This window comes from Scyliorhinus canicula, chromosome 4, assembly GCF_902713615.1.
Source record: "Scyliorhinus canicula chromosome 4, sScyCan1.1, whole genome shotgun sequence".
NCBI classification, from domain to species: Eukaryota; Metazoa; Chordata; class Chondrichthyes; order Carcharhiniformes; family Scyliorhinidae; genus Scyliorhinus; species Scyliorhinus canicula.
This window is the reverse complement of record NC_052149.1, coordinates 65,171,973-65,192,962: the sequence shown is the minus strand read 5'-3', so window position 1 is coordinate 65,192,962 and position 20,990 is coordinate 65,171,973. Positions and strand designations below refer to the sequence as shown.

At 51.8% G+C, this 20,990-nt stretch overlaps 2 protein-coding genes across 3 annotated transcripts in view; one reads left to right on the top strand and one right to left on the bottom strand.

Annotated features, from left to right (window-relative positions):
* Positions 1 to 15,538, bottom strand: part of LOC119964630 (FYN-binding protein 1) — a 196,339-nt gene extending 180,801 nt beyond the window's left edge. For both annotated transcript variants that reach the window (XM_038794366.1, XM_038794368.1), the window contains exon 1: positions 15,464 to 15,538. In XM_038794366.1, the coding sequence (XP_038650294.1) occupies positions 15,464 to 15,526 (63 nt within the window). In that variant the 5' untranslated portion in view covers positions 15,527 to 15,538. The remainder of the gene's footprint in view (positions 1 to 15,463) is intronic.
* LOC119964631 (complement component C8 alpha chain-like) overlaps positions 1 to 20,990 on the top strand; it is a 98,225-nt gene that overhangs the window by 17,809 nt on the left and 59,426 nt on the right. The gene's annotated exons all lie outside the window — the stretch shown is intronic.

The following is a 20,990-nucleotide window of genomic DNA, read 5'->3' as shown; positions in this document are numbered from 1 at the left end:
CCTCTCACTCTTCCTCATGGCTTCAGTTATGGCAGACACATCAATAAAACATATTGTAAAACATGCACTGACATCCCCCTCTGTCTGGTAGGACAGGGTAGTCCATAAATTACCCTGCTATAGGGCAGCACGGTAGCACAGTGGGTAGTATTGTTGCTTCACAGCGCCAGGGTCCCAGGTTCGATTCCCGGCTTGGGTCACTGACTGTGTGGAGCCTGCACGTTCTCCCCGTCTCTGATTGGGTTTCCTCCGGGTGCTCCGGTTCCCTCCCACAAATCCTGAATGACGGGCTGTTAGGTGAATTGGACATTCTGAATTCTCCCTCTCTGTACCCGAATAGGCACCGGAATGTGGTGACTAGGGGCTTTTCACAGTAACTCCATTGCAGTGTTAATGTAAGCCTACTTGTGACAAAGATTATTATATTATTCTAGGTGCATTATCCTTGTGTGGTCAGGTGACCGAGTAAATTAGCCAGATGTGTAGAGGGTGTCCCATGTCAATCAGTAGCCATGATGTGGAGATGCCAGCGTTGGACTGGGGTGAGCACAGTAAGAAGTCTTACAACACCAGGTTGAAGTCCAACATGTTTGTTTCAAATACTAGCTTTCGGAGCACTGCTCCTTCCTCCAAGGAACAGTGCTCCGAAAACTAGTGTTTGAAGCAAACATGGTGGACTTTAAACTGGTGATGTAAGATTCCTTACTGTAATCAGTAGCCAGCTATTGGTTTGCTGAATATGGCTGGTATGACTGACTGCAACAGGATTAATACCTCGTTGCTGGTGTTAAGATAGCAGGCATTGATCAAGGGTCACTTTTGATCATAATATAAGAACATAAGAACTAGGAGCAGGAGTAGGCCATCTGGCCACTCGAGCCTGCTCCGCCATTCAATGAGATCATGGCTGATCTTTTGTGGACTCAGCTCCACTTTCCTGCCCGAACACCATAACCCTTAATCTCTTTTTTCTTCAAAAAACTATCTATCTTTACCTTAAAAACATTTAATGAAGGAGCCTCAACTGCTTCACTGGGCAAGGAATTCCATAGATTCACAACCCTTTGGGTGAAGAAGTTCCTCCTAAACTCAGTCCTAAATCTACTTCCCCTAATTTTGAGGCTATGCCCCCTAGTTCTGCTTTCACCAGCCAGTGGGAACATCTATCCCATCTATTCCCTTCATAATTTTAAATGTTTCGATAAGATCCCCCCTCATCCTTCTAAATTCCAACGAGTACAGTCCCAGTCTACTCAACCTCTCCTCGTAATCCAACCCCTTCAGCTCTGGGATTAACCTCGTGAATCTCCTCTGCACACCCTCCAGCGCCAGTACGTCCTTTCTCAAGTAAGGAGACCAAAACTGAACACAATACTCCAGGTGTGGCCTCACTAACACCTTATACAATTGCAGCATAACCTTCCTAGTCTTAAACTCCATCCCTCTAGCAATGAAGGACAAAATTCCATTTGCCTTCTTAATCATAATCACACAGCAACTGGCATTCATAGGATGACTGTCCTGTGGTTCTGGAAAACCTCCCCCTTAATAGTTTGGGCAGTAGAACCATGTTGGTGCAGGTCATTTCTCCTTGCGCCACTGGGAATCCTACCAAACTATTCCTCCTGTTTCAAGAGATCAATGAGAAGATGATACATTTTCCTCTTCTGGAGTAAAGGACCTTTGAAGACAAACGAAGGATGTACTGATGTCACATGCTCATGCCTGGAAGATTCCATCGACAAAGCAAATGGGAGCAACAGTGAGTTTAGTCACTGGCAGCGCCATTCTCAGCTGCAGAGCAGGTTGCAGGAGATAGCACAGTGGTTAGCACTGTTGCTTCACAGTGCCAGGGTCCCAGGTTCAATTCCAGCTTGTGTCACTGTCTTTGTGGAGTTTGCACATTCTCCACATGCCTGCGTGGGTTTCCTCCGGACACTCCGGTTTCCTCCCACAGGTCCCGAAAGACGTGCTGTTAGGTGAATTGGACATTCTGAATTCTCCCGTGGTATACCCGAACAGGCGTCAGAATGTGGTGACTAGGGGATTTTCACAGTAACTTCATTGCAGTATTAATGTAAGCCTACTTGTGACACTAGTAAGGATTATTATTAGACGGCCTGTACTAGTTGGAATTTAGAAGGATGCAGGGGGATCTTATAGAAACATATAGGTCGCGATTCTCCGCTCCCCACGCCAGGAGGGAGAATCGCGGGAGGGCCGGGCGACTCACGACACGCCGCCCTGGCGCCCCCCGCGATTCTCCCACCCCCCTGCCCGGAAGAATCGGCGCTCGCCGTTTTTCAGGGCGACCGGTGATTCTCCGACCCGGATGGGCCGAGCAGCCTGCCGTTTGTGACCGGTTCACGACGGCGGCATCTACACCTGGTCGCTGCCGTCGTGAACATGGCGCCAAACGCTGGTTTGACGCTTGTGGTGGGCGGAGAGGGAAGTGAACATCACGGCCGTGCTCGGGAGGGGACTGGCCCGCGATCGGTGCCCACCGATCCTCGGGCCGGCGTCTCAAAGGGACGCACTCTTTCCCCTCCGCCACCCTGCAAGATCAAGCCGCCACGTCTTGCGGGGTGGCGGAGGGGAAGACGGCAACCGCGCATGCGCGGGTTGGCACCAGCCAACCTGCGCATGCGCGGCTGACGTCATTAGGCGCGCCGGCCGCGTCATTCCGGGCCTTGACGCCAGCGACAACGCCGGTGGCCGAGAATAACGGAGCGCCGCTCCTAGCCCCCCGGGTGGGAGTGAATAAGGTGAGAGGAGCGGCCTCCGAGGCTGTCGTGAAACTCGGCAGAGTTCACGACGGCCTTCTCGATTTTCCACGGGAGCGGAGAATTCCGCCCATAAAATTATGAAGTGAATAGATAGGATAGATGCGGGCAGGTTGTTTCCACTGTCGGGTGAAAGCAGAACTAGGGGGCATAGCCTCAAAATAAGGGGAAGTAGATTTAGGACTGAGTTTAGAAAGAACGTCTTCCCCCAAAGGGTTGTGAATCTATGGAATTCCTTGCCAGTGAAGCGGTTGAGGCGCCTTCATTAAATGTTTTCAAGATAAAGATAGATAGTTTTTTGAAGAATAAAGGAATAAAGGGTTATGGTTTTCGGACTGGAAAGTAGAGCTGAGTCCACAAAGGATAAGCCATGATCTCATTGAATGGCAGAGCAGGCTCAAAGGGCCAGATGGCCTACTCCTGCTCCTAGTTCTTTTGTTCTTATGGCACGGTTCAGAGCCCAACTCCTTGCTGAAAGAAAAGTACCTAACGCAATCCTCCTGGCGGAGGTGGAGTATGAAAAGAGCTCTCTAAAGACCTTTGGAAATAGTCTTCTGTTGAGAGCCCCCCTCACTCAGTGCATTGCTTTCCCACAATATTGACCGATCTGTACTTCCACGTTCATGCTGCAGCCCAGGGGGGACTGCAAGTACAGCCTCTGTAACTGAACAGGCTTGCTCCTAACAGGGCAGGACATTTCTCTCGTCTCCGTGTCAGAATCCAGCTCCTTTGAAAATCCAAAAAGTTAGCAAAACTCTTCAAGTACACATCACAATACTTCAACAAACTCTGCAACCTGGTAGCTGGATGGTTTATACCTTTAAATAATCCGAGTTAACTGGACCTGCATGGTTCAAATTGACAGATGGTACATCAGATCTATGTTTGAGGCTAATTGACAGTGCAGCCCACCCCCACTGCATGCTTCTGGTGCACACACAGCATGCCTGCACTAGCATCCTGTCAGCAGATTCTGGAAACATTCTGTGTGTCATTACTTCACACCAGGACTTCCATGGCACAAATACTAGTAATGCTACAGTGCTCATTTCATGGTCATCAAATTTATGCCCAATTTACATTTATATTCATTGATTACAATAGAAGAAAATTTCCCATTAAAAGTACAGATATATAAATAAACAAATTGAACAATGCAAATGTTGTTGTGCTGTGAACTAAATTTTTTAAATCCAGCTTTCAGTGCAAAGGGGAGCAGAAAAGGCAGGTTGATTTATCAGGTGTTCTCAGGCACAATTGCGCCGTTTTGCTTAAATATTTTTGAAAAGACTTTCCAGATTTTTTTATTCTAAGAAATTGAAAAATCCTTTCAAACAGCATAAATCATTGTCTTATCTTAATAAAAGCATTCTCATCAGAGAAGGCAAAGGACAGGATTTTGCAGGTTTTTTTTCTCAATGCTGGCTCAGGTGGTGAAGGGTCGAGTTTAATGGCCACATCACGCGTGAGCAAATGCGTGACGCAGCTGTTAGATCGCGGGTAAGGCCAAAATCGAGACCCTCATGGGTGGCGATCGGTTTGCGATCTAACCGGCCCATTCCCATTGGCAAAACCAGGATCCTGCCGTGCGTGGCGAGAAACCAATAATCACCACTTGAGGCCAATCTCCATATAATTAATTGAAGGCCTCCCGTCATCTAACCGCCTCCCCAGCAAGTGGTCATGTGGGCGCTGATTAGTACACCTTTTTAAAAACATGAAGCTGGCAGAATGGCTGCTGCATAGTTCTGAGGAGGATAATAGCCATCATCGCTCCCAAGCATTGAGCTCGGGGGCGCTGGGGTTGCTGCCCCGGTGCTTGGGAGTGGTGTGGGTGGGCACCCAAGGGACTAGCCTCAGTTGGGGTGAGCTGCCATCGGTGAGGGTGCCCCTTGGCTGGAGGAGGGGGAAGGGCGGGGAAATGGGTGCCTCATCGCTCATGCGTCTGTCATGCCAATCCCTGGATCGTGTGTAACCATTACGGGGACAACCCCAGCACCTGCCTCTCTGTCCAACCGACCACTCATGCTGCTGATGTCGTGCACACGGCTCTCCACTGCAGTCGCCGCCCTAGCAGTGTTGGCCTCGGTGCCGTGCATTGCCGTTGCTATCTCCTGCACCCATAGCCTCTGGGATTCCTCCGATCGGCTGTGGATCTGATGAAGTGTCGTTGACATCACCCTCTGAATATCATGGCCGGACTCTATCAATTGCATCAGCTCTGGGTGAACCTGGTCCAGAGGCTCAGGGACCCGCCGGGTCGGAGAGGGCCCCGATGGGCTGAGCGGCTGTCCATTTTTGGCCAGTCCAGTTGTCGTGAATCACTGAACTCACGCACCATCGGGACCTGGCAGCTGAGTATACATGCGCAGTCTTTTGGGGGGGGAGGGGGGACGTGAGTGAGGAGATCTGACCCGGGACGGCCCCCACGGGAGCCTGACCCACGATCGGGGACCACCAATCTGCGGGCGGGCTGTGCCATACTACCCAGGGGCCAGCGCGGAGAAGAGAACCCCCCCGGCATGCGCCAAAATACGCCGGCTGGTCTGCGCATGCGCGGAATCACGCCGGCCGTTCAGTGCATGCTCGAGATCACGCCGGCCCTTTGGCGCCAAGCCCTCCGGCGCCACCGAGCCCCCGAAAATGCGGGCAATTCCGCACTTTTGGGGGCTGTTGACGCCAGAGTGGTTGGTGCCCGTTTTCCTGCCGGCGTGGGGACTTACTCCCCAGAAGGGAGAATCCCGGCCACCGCATCTGACTCCACCCAGCTGGGTCCTGGGATCCAGCAGACCTCTGACTTTTGTCTTGCCTGGGCGTTCCTGTCTCCACCTGATGTGAATCTGCAACTGTGAGATTCTGATCAGAATGTGCCCCAGAAGCCTGACCACTGCTGTTGCTCACCGAGGTGTGTGTCTCTGCACTGGTGGGGGTGGGGATGAGAGCTGTGCCACGAATACGGTGGTCTCCTTGGAGCTCTCTTTCGAGATGTTCTCATGGAAGCTAAGGGGGTGGACTACTCCAAATGGGCCGGCACTGTTTGACAAAACCCTGCAGGATAATGGACATGTAGTCATGGGAGGAATGGGTCAGTCTGTATAGCATTAACAGCTCATGTGTGACAGTTCATCTGGGTGGGGACGGTGGATCCTCACTTCTGCGCCGCACACCAACCTCTACATTGGTGACCGATCTGTCCTCGGCTACCCCCACAGCCGCTAGGGCCCGTTCCTCATAGGGGATGAGGACTCTGATATCCGGTGCTCCACTGCCCATCTGAGCCCTCTCCCATCTGCAGTGGGCCAACTTCTCCTGTGGGGACACAGAGGGGGCATTATGAGCCACATGCTTCGTTCATTGCAGGGAGGGGCGTGCTGGGGGGCTGTTGCCAACCCACCTGTGTGGCCCGGTGGATGTTGTTGAATTTCTTGCAGCATTGGGCGCTGGTCCTCCTGGTGATGCTCTCCGAGCTGAAGGTCGCTGACATTTCCTCCCAGGCAACACTGGTTGCCTTGTGGCAGACTGTCCGAGCCCCTTGGGGGAACAGGGCATCCTGTCGGGTCTCGACCGCGTCCAACAATCTGGCCAGGTCAGCATCCCTGAATCTTCAGGCTGGTCTCCTCGATGGCATGGCTGTGAGCTGTTTGGGGTTTACTCTGCAGGATCAACTTCTCCCCCTTGTTAGCGGGAAGCTGCCAGGCGTGGCCCTGGCGAATCAGCCGGCGGGACCATCATTTGCGACGTGAAGCCTGTAGGGCCTCGTTAAGTGGACCAATTCATGTTTGATACCAGTGACGGCCCGCCGTGTCGAGCATTGGGAAGCTCGCGGCAGTTGCTGCTCGCGACCGCACTCCAAAACTTTTCCATTAAATCACGCCCAAGCAGTGAGCAGCACGCTGGCTGCACAACCGACTTTTCTCACCATATTCTGCAGCACTTAGACAAAAGAAATGCTGTCGGAATGTCCCAACCCATCACAGAGCTCGCCCCAGCAGCAATGGGAGAGCCTTTATTAAAGGGTGACCGAATTTCAGCACTAAGAATTAAAACATAGAACTTTTCACGGAGCCGGGAGCCTTCTACCTGCCGGGAGACTTTCAGGGTACCGCCTGGTCATGTCCTCTCCCTCTTGGGGGCTGTACCTAACTGTGCAACCATCGGCATGGTCTCTACATCAGGATCATGTTGCTTCAGACTTTGCCGACATGATATATCGCCAGTGAGGGGGGATCTGAATGTGGGGAGACGGTACACTGTGAAAGCCCATTAATGGGATTTAAATGAGGTTCTTAATCTTCCTGTGTGGGAACCTCGTTATATCATTATGGGAATGATCACGTCGTGATTGGCAGCAAGATTCTCTTTTAGCCTCTTGTGGGAGTTTGTGCCCACGTTGCCTTGATACAGGCGCATAAACCAGCCAGCATTTGAGATGAAACATCAATCATTTGAATAGTACAGCACTGCAGTGATTGTCTCTTTCAGGGAAACATAGCAGAGTAAGGGTCACATGGCCTGGGGGACCATTTGAAACTCAGATTGACAATCACCGGGAGGTAGAGTCCTCTTAGACAGGAAACATAAAGTAACTAGGTGCAGCCATGTGGCTGCATACAATTCTTATAAAAATCCTTTTGTGTTTCTAATGAAGTCTGTGAAGTGCATCATTACAAACACAGACAGAAGCCTTTTCATTCAAATATTTATACAGTTTCTTTTGAAACAATTGAATCTATATCTGCCCATCTTGGGCGAAATTCTCTGCAGACCGTCGTAACGCCGATTTCCGGCGAGCAAAATTGGTGTAGATGACTCCGGCGTGGGGGCCTTCTTTTAGGCGGCTATTCTCCGTTCCTGGAGGGGCCAGCAGCGGACTGACGCGATACGCGTCAGTTTCACCAGCTGCGGAAGTGGTGAGACCCGGCGTTTTTGGGGGGGGGGGGGGGGGGGGGAGGAGGAGAGAGACAGACCGGCATTTTGAGGGGGGGGAGGAGGAGAGAGACAGACCGGAATTTTGGGGGGGGGGGGGGGGGAGAGAGACAGACCGGCATTGGGGGGGGGGGGGGGGGGAGGGAGGAGAAAGACTGACCCGGCGTTTGGGGGGGGGGGGGGGGGGAGAGAGAGAGACAGACCGGCATTGGGGGGGGGGAGGAGGAGGAGAGAGACAGACCGGCATTTGGAGGGGGGGGGGGGAGGAGGAGAGAGACAGATCGGCATTTGGGGGTGGGGAGGAGGAGGAGAGAGACAGACCGGCATTTGTGGGGGGGGGGGGGGGGGGGAGGAGAGAGACAGACCGGCATTTGGGGGGAGGAGGAGGAGGAGAGAGACAGACCGGCATTTGGGGGGGGGGGGGAGGAGGAGAGAGACTGACCCGGCGTTTGGGGGGGGGGGGGGGGGAGAGAGAGAGACAGACCGGCATTGGGGGGGGGGGGAGGAGGAGGAGAGAGACAGACCGGCATTTGGGGGGGTGGGGGGGAGAGAGAGAGACAGACCGGCATTGGGGGGGGGGGCAGGAGGAGGAGAGAGACAGACCGGCATTTGGGGGGGGGGGGGGGAGGAGGAGAGAGACAGACCCGGCGTTGGGGGGTTTGCAGCGTTGAGTTGAGAGGAGAGGGGGGGGGTTTGCGGCATTGAGTTGAGAGGGGGGGGGGGTTTGCGGCGTTGAGTTGAGAGGGGGGGGTTGCGGTGTTGAGTTGAGAGAGGGGGGGGCAGCGTTGGAGGGGGGCGGCGTTGGAGGGGGGTAGGGGTGGTGAAGGGGGTAGGGGTGGTGAGGGGGGTTGGGGTAGGGGCAGCGGCGTGCAGAGGAGGGGGCGACGGTGCATTGGCCCCGGGCATCCGTCGCCCCCCCTCTCTGCACGCCGCTGCCCCCAAACCCCCCCCATACCGCAACCCCCCCCCATGCCGCAACCCCCCCGATGCCGCAACCCCCCCGATGCCGCAACCCCCCCATGCCGCAACCCCCCCGATGCCGCAACCCCCCCCCGATGCCGCAACCCCCCGATGCCGCAACCCCCCCCGATGCCGCAACCCCCCTCATGCCGCAACCCCCCCCGATGCCGCAACCCCCCCCGATGCCGCAACCCCCCCCGATGCCGCAACCCCCCCGATGCCGCAACCCCCCCCGATGCCGCAACCCCCCCCGATGCCGCAACCCCCCCCGATGCCGCAACCCCCCCGATGCCGCAACCCCCCCTGATGCCACAACCCCCCCGATGCCGCAACCCCCCCGATGCCGCAACCCCCCCATGCCGCAACCCCCCGATGCCGCAACCCCCCCCGATGCCGCAACCCCCCCCGATGCCGCACCCCCCCCCCCCCGATGCCGCAACCCCCCCCCCGATGCCGCAACCCCCCCCTCGATGCCGCAACCCCCCCCGATGCCGCAACCCCCCCCCCCATGCCGCAAACCCCCCCCCCACATTGAACGGCGTCAACCATCATCAATGGTTGACGCCGTTTTAAAGCTACTTTGTTTTTCGCCGACGTGACCCATGGCCACGTCGGCGGGACTTCGGCCCATCCGGGCCGGAGATTTGTGGAAACAAAAATATAATGAAATCCCGCCGGCGCCAGCTGTTTTCAGAGGCTGCCGGCGGGATTTGCACAACGCCGGTTTCTGGCCGGTCAGAGAATTAAAAACCCTGCGGGAGCGGGATTAACGCCGCTGCCGGACGATTCTCCGACCCTGCGTGGGGTCGGAGAATTTCGCCCCATATCAGGCAGTGCACTCCAAATCCTAACCACTTGTTGCACCAAAAGGTTTCCCCATACGATGCCTTTGGTTAAACTGAGATCAGGGCTTCCTGCCTTCACTGGTACTTGCAAAAGATCTTACAACATTATTAAACTTGAGAATTCACTGGAAATAGTTACAGACTGAAACTGGGTAGGTTCGGGGTGCTTGCTTATAATCTGTATCTGTAAAAAAATTCATTTTCTTTGCCAATCAATTTGAGTGTGTGCTCTCTGCCTTTCGCTGCTTCTGCCACTTGTTGCTTCTTTTATCTCAACCATTCTTGATTTTACTTTCCTCTTAAAACTCTCAGCTCTGGTGAGAACAACCCAGCTTCTCCCGTTTACTCACATAACCATAATCCCATATTTCTGAATTTATTCTAGTAAATCTCTTCCCTATCTTCTCCAAATCCTTTCTCCTTCCTAGAGTGCAGTGCACAGAATTGGGCAAAATAGGAGAAAATTTCCCGATAAAAGTTCAGATATATAAATGAAAAAAAAAATAACATGACATAGAAACAAATAAAGGATTCTGAATGTATTAGAAATTTAAAAAAAATGTTTTTTTAAATTTAGTGTTCCCAATCATTTTTCCAATTAAGGGGCAATTTAGAGTGGCCAATCCATCTAGCTTGCACGTTTTTGGGTTGTGGGGGCGAAACCCACGCAAACACGGGGAGAACGTGCAAACTCCACACGGACAGTGACCCAGAGCCGGGATCGAACCTGGGACCTCAGCGCCGTGAGGCAGCAGTGCTAACCCACTGCGCCACTCAGGGCCGGCCCAAGGTACCGGCAACTCGGGCAGTCGCCCGGGGCGCCATGTGCTAGGGGGCGCCAGAGACTCGGGTCCCGCGCATGCGCAGTTGGGCCCATGCCAACCAGCGCATGCGCGGTGGCCGCCCTCCCCCAGGGCGGCCCCTTCCGCCCCCTCTCCGTCCCCCGCTCCGTCCGCCCCCCTCGGCCCGCCCCCCTCGGCCTCGCCCCCCCCTTGTCCCCCCCCTCGGCCCCCCCCTTGGCCCTGCCCCCCTCACCCCCCCCCCCCAAGGGCGCCGAAGTTCAGCTTGCCCGGGGCGCCAGCAACCTTAGGGCCGGCGCTGGCGCCACTGTGCTGCCTGAATCTATTAGAAATTGGTCACCTTGAATAGAACATGGGCTGGATTCTCCGCCATCGGGATGCTCCATTTTGCTGGCAGCCCAGGGGTCTCCCGGAAAACCCCATTGATCAGCTGGCGAAATGGAGCAACCAGCTGGTGTGCTGAACCAGAAATCTGGCGCGGTGGGAAGGAAAATCCAACCCCAGATCTTTTAAATAAATAGTTTCAAACATTGTAGCATTTTTTTTATAGAGGTCTCCAATGCAAGATTTTCTTGAATCAGGAAGATGATTAAACAAGCAGCATCACCTCATACGCACTCAAACTCCATTTAAAATCATTAAACATTTAAGAAAATAAAAATTGTCATGAAGTCACATGCCTGGAGCTGAACATTTTCATACAATTTACAGCAGTAACCAGAATTGCACTACAATGGCAGTGAAAGTCAGATTTTCACAACCAAAGAGCTAGTTAAAACTCAATAGGTCCAAATAATTCAAACCAATATTTTATTCATTAAACACATCACAGAATGAATAAAACAAAACAAACTGTTTTGACCACAGGCAGATGTTATTTTCAGAACAAACTAGCTCCCAGAGGAAACTTGACTTACTGATCATAAACCTTTGGTGGAATTCTCCCCCCCCACGCCAGGTGGGAGAATCGGCGGGGCGCCAAGCGACTCCCGCCACGCCGCTCCGGCTCCCGCACGTGATTCTCTCACCACCCCCAAACGCGGCGCGGCGAGATTCACGGCTGGCCGCAGGGAGAATCGCCGCTCGCCGTTTGTAACGGGCGAGCGGCGATTCTCTGGCCCGGATGGGCCGAGCGGCCTGCCCAACATGACAGGTTCCCATTGACGCCGTCCACACCTGGTCGCTGCCGGCGGGAACAGCGCCGGAACGCTGGGGAGGGCAGCCTGTGGGGTGGGGGAGGTGGGTTCTTGCACCGGAGAGGGCCTCAAAAGAGGCCTGGCCCGCGATCGTGCCGACCGATCAGCGGGCCGGACCTCCTTTCCTCCACCGGGTCAAGATCCATCGACATCTTCTTGTGGGGCGGCCATTGGGAGGACGGCAACTGCTCATGCGCGGCTTGGCGCGAGCTAACCTGCACATGCGTGGGTGACGTAATTTACGCGGCGCCGGCCGCATCATTTATGCGGCGCCGCTTTTACGCGGTGCCAAAGTCCGCCACGCGTAAATGATGCAGCGCGGCTCCTAGCCCCCCGGGAGCTAGGTTTTCACTCCGGCGTCGGGACTTCGTGCGGAATTCTCCGCAAGGCCCGACGCCGTCGTGAAACCCAGAGAGGTTCACGACGGCGTCGGAGGCCGCTCCTCGCCCCATATTCTCCACCCCCCCCCCCCCCCCCCCGGGGGGCTAGGAGGGCCATGCCGTAAATCTCGGCCGCGGGGCCTTGTCGCTGGCGTCAAGGCCTGGCGCGCCGAGAATGACGCGGCCGGCGCACCTAATGACGTCAGCCGCGCATGTGCAGGTTGGCCGGTGCCAACCCGCACATGCGCGGCTCATGTCACGACGGCTGATGGCTCAAACCCGCGCATGCGCAGTTGCCGTCTTCCCCTCCGCTGCCCCGTAAGTCGTGGCGGCTTGATCTTCCCGGGCGGCGGAGGGGAAAGGGTGCGTTCCGTTGAGACGCCGGCCCGACGATCGGTGGGCAGTCGGTGGCCAGTCCCCTCCCTCTCCGCCCCCCACAAGCAGCTGCTGCGACCAGGTGTGGTTGCCGCCGGCGTGAACCGGTCGGGAACTGCCAGTCGCACGACCCAACTGGGTCGGAGAATCACGGGTTGCCGTGAAAAACGGCGGCCCGCGTTTCGCCGAGCGGTGTGTCGCAAAACGCGACACGCCATTTTTGGGGGGGTGGGGGGGGGGGGGGGGGGGGGTGGTGGGAGAATTTTGAAAATGAGGAGGAAAAGCTACAGACATCAAAAGCATAGAACTCCTGTAACACCTTTCGGATTTGATAAATTAAAAGATTTATTTTTTAAAAAACTTAAGCAGCTAAGGTTAAAGTTATACAGTTAAAACAGTCTTGCAGAATAACTGCCCAAAAACCCACTTGGTCAAAACACACAAGTACTCTAGCTTGGCAACAGTTCCCTTATAAATTTTAACTATAGGATCCAGTAATATTACCCAAAGTAAAGAATGGTTGTCACCTGAATAAAGGTATATCACACAGCTCATCAAACGCTTTCACTTGGATGTGGAAATCCAAAATGAAGGTTCAGAACCATACTGCCTTCTTAAAAACAAAGAGCTGAATGTTCCCACCGTTCCGCATCGGCGGGATCTACTGGTCCCACTGATGGCAAACCCCCTGCCGCAGGTTTCCTGGCAGTGAGGGTGGATAAAATGGCAAACCCTGTTGACAATGGCAGGACCAGAAGATTATGCCGCCAGCTAATGGCGGACCACCTCCGCTGTCACCAAACACATAGCAGGAGGTGTGGAAAATATCGCCCATGTACTTTCCTGGCTTGAAACTGGATGGCTTCTTCATATTCACAACTCTCACATTTACTCGCCACACAGATCTGACCTCAGGACTTTTACACACACGGCCATCACAGCTCAGCTAAACATCTTTCATTAAATATCTTTCCCCCCCCTTTCATCTCAAACTCCATTGTCCTCAAACACCTCTTTAAACTAAACTTTCCTAAATTTAAAAACTACTCACATTCTCCTATTTTGTCTCTACTTATGGGCCAAAAAAATGCTTTCCCTAGTTTACTCCTGGAACCTTTGTAAATTGTAAAGGTTCCTTGTCACTTCTAAACTCTAGTTTAAAATTGAATGGCTGAGAAGTCAAATCCCCATTTATAATGTACATTTTAGATCCAACCGCTTTACTTATAAACCCAACCTCACCATAATATCTCTTTACAAATGTATGAACCTAATACCTTTAACCTTTCATCTCACAGTTCTCACAGACAAGCTGTCTTCATTAATCTCCCCCCCCCCCCCCCAGTTTAATTAATTATGGACACAGACATAGTCTTCTTTAAAGAATAAGACAAATATCCATAAATATTTTAAAAATTCATAATCACAAAGGTGCTTTCAAAATTTGATCTATTTTTCTGTTTCGATCTTTTGATAGCTTCATATGACTATAAGAACACTGAATATAACAGGAAAAATATTGAAGTAAAACCTTCAATATTCACACATGAAAGGTGTTCAGAGCTTGGCATAGCTTGTGGATTTCAGACATTCACAAAGGCTTTTTAAAGAGACGTTTTATTGTAGAAAGTGGACAACATATTTCCCTTTTTTTCTTTATTCCATCATAGATTATCATTTTTTGAATAAATTAATTTTTAATCCCTGGTATGTTCAATTAATTCTGTAACTTTCAGTTTGTCCTCATCCAAGCCTGTTAGCGCCTACAATATTTCCTTTTGGACCCAAAGCTTGCCATCTTACAGGAGAAAGATGCAGTGGAGAGGTGGAATGATATAGGGAAGAATTCCAGGGCTTTTGGGCCTAGGCAGCCACCAATGGTGAAATGATTCAAATCGAGAATTGAGAATGTTCACCAGGCTGGAGTTGATAGAGCAAAGAGATGTAGGAAGGGGAGAAGTTTTGGAGGGATTTGAAAACAAGGATGAGAGTTTTAAAGTTGAGCCTCTACTTAACTTGGAGCCTATGTAGGTCTGCAAGAACAAGGGAGAAGGGTGATAGAGCTTTGTTTGAGTTTGGACACAGTCAGAAGTTTTAAATGATCTCTGATTTGCAGAGGGGTGAATGTGGAACACTGGCTGGGAGTTTATTTGAATAACCAATTCTGGAGGTAACAAAATCCATAAGACATAGGAGCAGAATTAGGCCACTCGGCCCATTGAGTGCTCTGCCATTCAATCATGGCTGATATTTTTCTCATACCCATTTTCCTGCCTTCTCCCCATAACCCCTGATCCCCTTATTGATCAAAAACCTATCCATCTCTGTCTTAAAGACACACAGTGATTTGGCCTCCACAGCTTTCTGCGGCAAAGAGTTCCACAGATTCACCACCTCTGGCTGAAGAAAGTCCTCTTCATCTCTGTTTTAAAGGATCGTCTCTTCAGTCTGAGGCTGTGGTCTCGGGTTCTAATTTTTCTGACTAGTGAAAACATCCTCTCCACATCCACTCTATCTAGTCCTCTCAGTATCCTGTAAGTTTCAATAAGATCCCCCCATCATTCTTCTAAACTCCAACAAGGACAGACCCAGAGTCCTCAACTGCTCCTCATACAATAAGCTCTTCATTCCAGCGATCATTTTTCTGAACCTCATCTGGACTCTTTCAAAGGCCAGCATATCCTACCTTAGATAAGGGGCCCCAAACTGCTCACAATACTCTAAATGGGGTCTGACTAGAGTATGAGTGAAGGTTTCAATGGCAGCTAAGCTGAGGCAAAGGTAGAGCTGGCCAATGTTTCAGAAACAGAAATAGGTGGACATAGTGATGGTGTGGATATGTGGTCAAAAGCTCTTCTCTGGATCAAACATAACATTAAGGCCTGGTTCAGCGTCAAACAGCTAGAAAGAATGGGTTTTGTAGCAGAGAAACAGAGTTTATAGTGGGGTCCAAAAGCAAAGGCTTTGTTTCTTCCACTATTGAATGTTGGACAAGCAGTCAGACAACTTAAAGATCGGGGAAGGGTGGAGGAGAGGTAGGGTTGGGTATCATCAGCCTCGGTGTGGAAACTGATGGCATGATTTTGGATGATGTTGCCGAGTAGCCGCATGAAGATGAGTTGAAGGTGGGAACCAAGACTTATAAACATTATAGCACCTGAAGAGTAATTTGCAAGTTTTAATTGATAATTAAATTACCTCTTTAGGCTTCGAGTCAAAGTCATGGTAACCAGTGTCTTCACCATTTGGCCCTTGGCCCATCCGCTGAGTGTCTCCTGAAATCTTCTGCACCTTCTCTCTGTTTGCACCCTTCTTATATCCCTTTCGATAATTCAAAACCACCAAATTTCACAAGACCAATCATTGACTGAAATTCATCATGTTGTTCTCCAATTATAATGATGACACATACACTAAAGTCTCTTTTTGCTCAGATTTTGTTCTTGCAACGCCCTAAAATTACTTACTTTGGCTGTTGGGATGTTACCAGATGCAGCTGCAACCACATAAAGAGATGCATCCTCATACTGAAGAGGTTCCTGATTCCTTGATTGTTACTATTTCCAATGATAGTCACACCTTATCCATCTGAGCGAAAAGCAGCAATCATTCTTCTTGTTCTTTATTACATTTTATTCTGCCTGTTAACTTTGATGGCTGGTCCTGCTTGCTTTTTACTTTCCTTTGTTTTTTTTTTGCTGGTGACCAGTTTCTAAGTTTAGCCAAAGTAGTTAAATACTTCTCTGTTCACTGTCTCACTTCCCTAACTATCTCTTTCCTAATGTCATCCACACCTGCAAGGAATAACAGTCTCTTAGGTTATGCAAAGGTAGGACAAAATAGATACATTAATATATATAACATACACACATATATATAGGACTCTGACTGTGAAATCAAGTGATCATGCACGCAATTCTCCGTTGCCCGACGCCAAAATCGTAAGCAGTGATCAGGCGGAGAATCAATTTTGCCGCCGGAATCAGTGCTAGCACCGGTTTGACGCTGGTTTGCAATTCTCCGCACCCGCTAAACTGGCGTAGTCGTGACGCGCACTACGCGCTGCCGCAATGCTGTTGGCGCCTCATCAGCTGACCCACCCATGATATACTCCGCCCCCGATGGGCCGAGTTCCTGGTGGTGTGGGAAACGTGTGGTCACACAAATCATGAACCTGACGTGGCGGCTGCGATCTGTGTCCAGCGGTGCCACACTCGGCTGGGATCCTAGCCACTGGCCGGGGGCTTCTGTGTGAGCTGGGTGGACTGGTGGTGGATGGTCAGAAGGTGGCCAGGATGTGGGCTGTGGAGTCGCGGATGGCGGGTTTGGTTCGCGCACGGCCGGCGCCATGTTGTACGGCGCAACCGCTGCAGGTTGTCAGCCCTGCGCCTGCGCGGCCCGGGACCCGGCCATTCTAGATGCGATGCGCGGGTGTTTCACACAGCGCCAGTGCCAACCCCTCACCGGTACCTGAAGCGGTGAGAGGTTCGCTGCCATTGTTTTGATATGAACCTCCCGCGGATTCTCCGTTCGAGCCTCCACTTAGCCGCAGGAACGGAGAGTCCCGTCCCTTGTGTTTTTATTGTAATTGCTAGTTTTGATCTTCCTCCGTTACCTTGTCAGTTTGTACTTCTTGGGTTTCTTAAAGAAAAAGTAAGTGAAGAGACACATGACACATGCTTACACAATTTATACCTTGTAAATACGAAGAAATTATGAGATGAGAGGCTGTGTTGCTATTTGTGGCCTCAGTAGTGGCCTTTCTGCTAACGGACAGCATCTTTTCTCCATGGAAACTAGAACATTAAGATGCACCTCTCTCCTGGTTTGTCCCTGTTGCTTCTGGTGGTATGGCATCTCCTCTCGCAAAAGGGAGAGATAAGTGTCAGTGAGTATGGCGCAATGTGTTTGGCTGATGCTGTTGTCATGGTTGAATAGTGTGTGCAAGATGTGGGTTTAGGGTTTGCAATAGTGGCAGGTGTGTGAGGTGAGGCATACAAATATTTTGATTGGTGTCCTGATTAACATAAAAACAGAATAAATAGGAGGAAGAGATGTTCTGTAAAATGACCTGCTGTAGTCAGAATGCATCCCACCCCTTTAAGAGCTCCTTTTAAGAAGTGCAAGCTAGCTTTAACTGCTGTTAGCCTCACACACACTTGGACGCACTGCCCTGCTGACTGTGTAACCACTCAGCAATGCATTTATCACTGGCCGTATGCCACTATCATGGAAATAAGCAGGGAGCACAAAGTTTGTGTGCTACCTCCATTACTTTCAATCAGCGTGAGCTAACAATGCTAACCGTGATCCCGAATCCCCTTAATGGACCTTATTGAATTTCTAGTCCAACAACATGAGATTGGTGAAGCATTATTGCACAGAGCAAAAAAGAGTCATAGATTTTCAGAGGAAAGTTGGGAATTAAGAAAAAAGCGTGAATTTATAAAGTGCCTTCTGTTATGTTCTGTGTTATGGTCGTAGTACAGATGCACACAGAACATCTAGTTCTTTGACTAGTAAGATGATTTATTAACACTATGAACACGTGTAAATTTAACTAACAACTTGTGATATAAACAGTAACAAGTAAATGAATTTGGTGAATTCTCCTGGAGCTACTTCTAGTGTGACTATCCTCATGTATGACTTACTACCAACTGCCGGATATCTCGAGTTGCATGGTAGATCTCTGTTGCCACTAGCTGGTTGGAGACCACATCAATAACTATATACATTGATGGACAACTATTTACAAAACTGTGCACAAGCATATCACCACGTCCACCCTCCTTTGGAAGTATTAACATTTACATGCAAATGTAACTGTACATAACAGTTACATCCAAATGTAACTGTGCTTTACACAACATGATATGCCTGATGATTTTAAACATGCCCCTTGTGCACAACTTATTACATGTTCTGAACGCCATTGTCCCGTTGGTCTTCTGAATCTTGACCGGATGTTCGATTTTGCTTCAACATTCGGAGGACCAGTTTTCTGTCTGGCCCTTTCTGCATCACCAGCTTTTTGAACCCTTTGAAGTGATGCTCCCTACTTCGTCTCTGAGTGCTTTCTTGCATATCGGCATCTTCACCATCACAGATGCTACCCGGTCGACTACCTGTATCCTGAACTCCTCTTCTCATCCCCTTTTTCCTCATTTGAGTGATCCGCTGATCGCGCCTCCTTTGCTTTTTGACTCTCATGGCATCCTTCTTGCTACTGGACTCTGCCATGGGATTAGCCGGTTCCAGAGACTTGTTGCAAAGACTGCCCCTGGCTCTTCTGTCACATTGGCTGAATCTGGCACCTTTGCTGGATTGAGGAGGTTTGGTTGATCTATGGTAGTTGCGCTGGATCACTGTGCTGCATGCCCCTCAACTGATGAGGCATCCACTGCTGGCATACTTTTGGACGTTTTCGCAGTTGCAGGCAAGTTGCTGACTTTAGGAATGATCTGCACACCCTGGCATTCCGGTGTCTTGGCTGGAACAATGTCCTCAACGTTAGGCGTGGCTTCTTCATTTTGCCACACTCAGGCGTCTGCTCGGGTACACAGAGGGAGAATTCAGAATGTCCAATTCACCTAACAAGCAAGTCTTTCGGGACTTTTCCATCTTTCATTGAGGAACCAGATGAAGGTGTGTCCTCGTTTTCTTCCTGCAAGTCTTTTGGTGGACTGGCCTCAAGTATTGGGGAATCCACTGCAGGCACCATTCCGTGGGCATAGGAGCCAACTTCTCCAAAATGGGGATTATGTCTTACGTTAGCAGTTGGCTGTTTGTAGTTGAGTTGCTCTCATTTGATGTATCTTTCCTGCAATCTCACTTTCAGCCTCTGCACAAGCCATCGTGGAGCTTTCACACTTATCGTTGCCCTGCGCAGAGGGGGAGCCGCTTGTGATCACCTTGTCCCTACCGCCAAACTAACTGAGTAGCATTTCATAGTCGTCCTCGTCTTCACTTTCCTCATTGTAATCATGACCGTCATAATCATCATCATCGTAATCATCATCATCTGCAATGGCTTCTCCTTTAAAGTATGACATTGCACGTGGAATTACGTGTTCACATAGGAAATTTCAAAGTCAGCAGTGAGTCTGGCTGCAGTACCATCATCCAAACCTCCGTGCTGTGGGACCTCTGGGGGCCTGAAGAAATTGATGAAAGAGTCATTTGGTACAGTTGCCAGTCCTGGAGGCCCGTGCTAGTATCAACAAGTGTCTGCAGGTCTGCAGCCATGGAACTCAGGGAGTTGGCCATCCCTGTCTGTGTCTGGGCGACGCCGGCCAGCATCTAGGCAATAGCACCGATGCCCTCAGCCATGGCCTGCTGAGACTGGGCCATGGCCTGCTGAGACTGGGCCATGGCCTGCTGGGACTGGGCCATGGCCTGCAGAGACTGGGCCATTGCCTGCTGGGACTGGGCCATGGCCTGCAGAGACTGGGCCATGGCGTGCTGAGACTGGGCCATTGCCTGCTGAGACTGGGCCATGGCCTGCTGAGACTGGGCCATGGTCTGCTGAGACTGGGCCATTGCCTGCTGAGACTGGGCCATGGCCTGCTGAGACTGGGCTATGGCCTGCTGAGACTGGGCCATGGTCTGCTGAGACTGGGCCATTGCCTGCTGAGACTGGGCCATGGCCTGCTGAGACTGGGCCATGGTCTGCTGAGACTGGGCCATTGCCTGCTGAGACTGGGCCATTGCCTGCTGAGACTGGGCCATGGCCTGCTGAGACTGGGCCATGGTCTTCTGAGACTGGGCCATTGCCTGCTGAGACTGGGCCATGGCCTGCTGAGACTGGGCCATTGCCTGCTGGGACTGGGCCATGGCCTGCAGAGACTGGGCCACGGCGTTGAGCGCCTCTGCCATCTGCTGCTGGCTCTGGCTCATGGCTTCCTTTGAGAGGGAAGCTATGTCCTGGGCCACACACGCCGCTCTCATGGAACGCCCCAGGCCTCGCATCCTGCTCCCCATGTCTGACACCGTCACACCCATTGCCTCCACCGCAGATGCCACCGTGTGGTTTCGGCTGGGTGGCACGCATGACAGGCACCACTCCCAGCTCCTGGATGCGGGTGAACTCCTCCACCTGCGTCTGCAGCCTCTGCAAGCCAGTCATCATCCTCTTCCTTCTTCTCAGGACTGGTGGCTGCATCGGATCTGTGGGTGCGTGTGGTAACTCCAGGAACCCGGGACCAGTCTGGGCAGCAGATGTTCGCTTGCGCCAGGATGCCCTCTGACATCCCGGCCCCTCTGCTGCTCCTATCTCCACCTGCTGTCCCGGTACGGCTGTGTTGTGCGCACCAGTGAGTGTACCAGAAGCCTCATCACTAAAGTGCCCAACCGAGGTGAGTGTCTCTGCGATGGTGGAGGGTGTTGGAGAAAGCAGTGGCGTTGTGGTGTGCGCATCGTCAGACTCCGAGTCCATGGTCCCCTGGGGTGGCATCTCGTCTCCACTCGTCCGCTGTGTGTCACTGTCCTGTCTTCCAGTCTCATGTGTGTCGGTGTCCTGGGTAGGGCTATCCTGGGTAGGGCTATCCTGGGTAGGGCTGTCCTGGATAGGAGTGTCCTGGATAGGAGTGTCCTGGATAGGAGTGTCCTGGGTAGGAGTGTCCTGGGTAGAGGTGTCTTGGATAGGAGTGTCCTGGCTAGGAGTGTCCTGGATAGGAGTGTCCTGGGCAGGAGTGTCCTGGGTAGGGTTGTCCTGGGTAGGAGT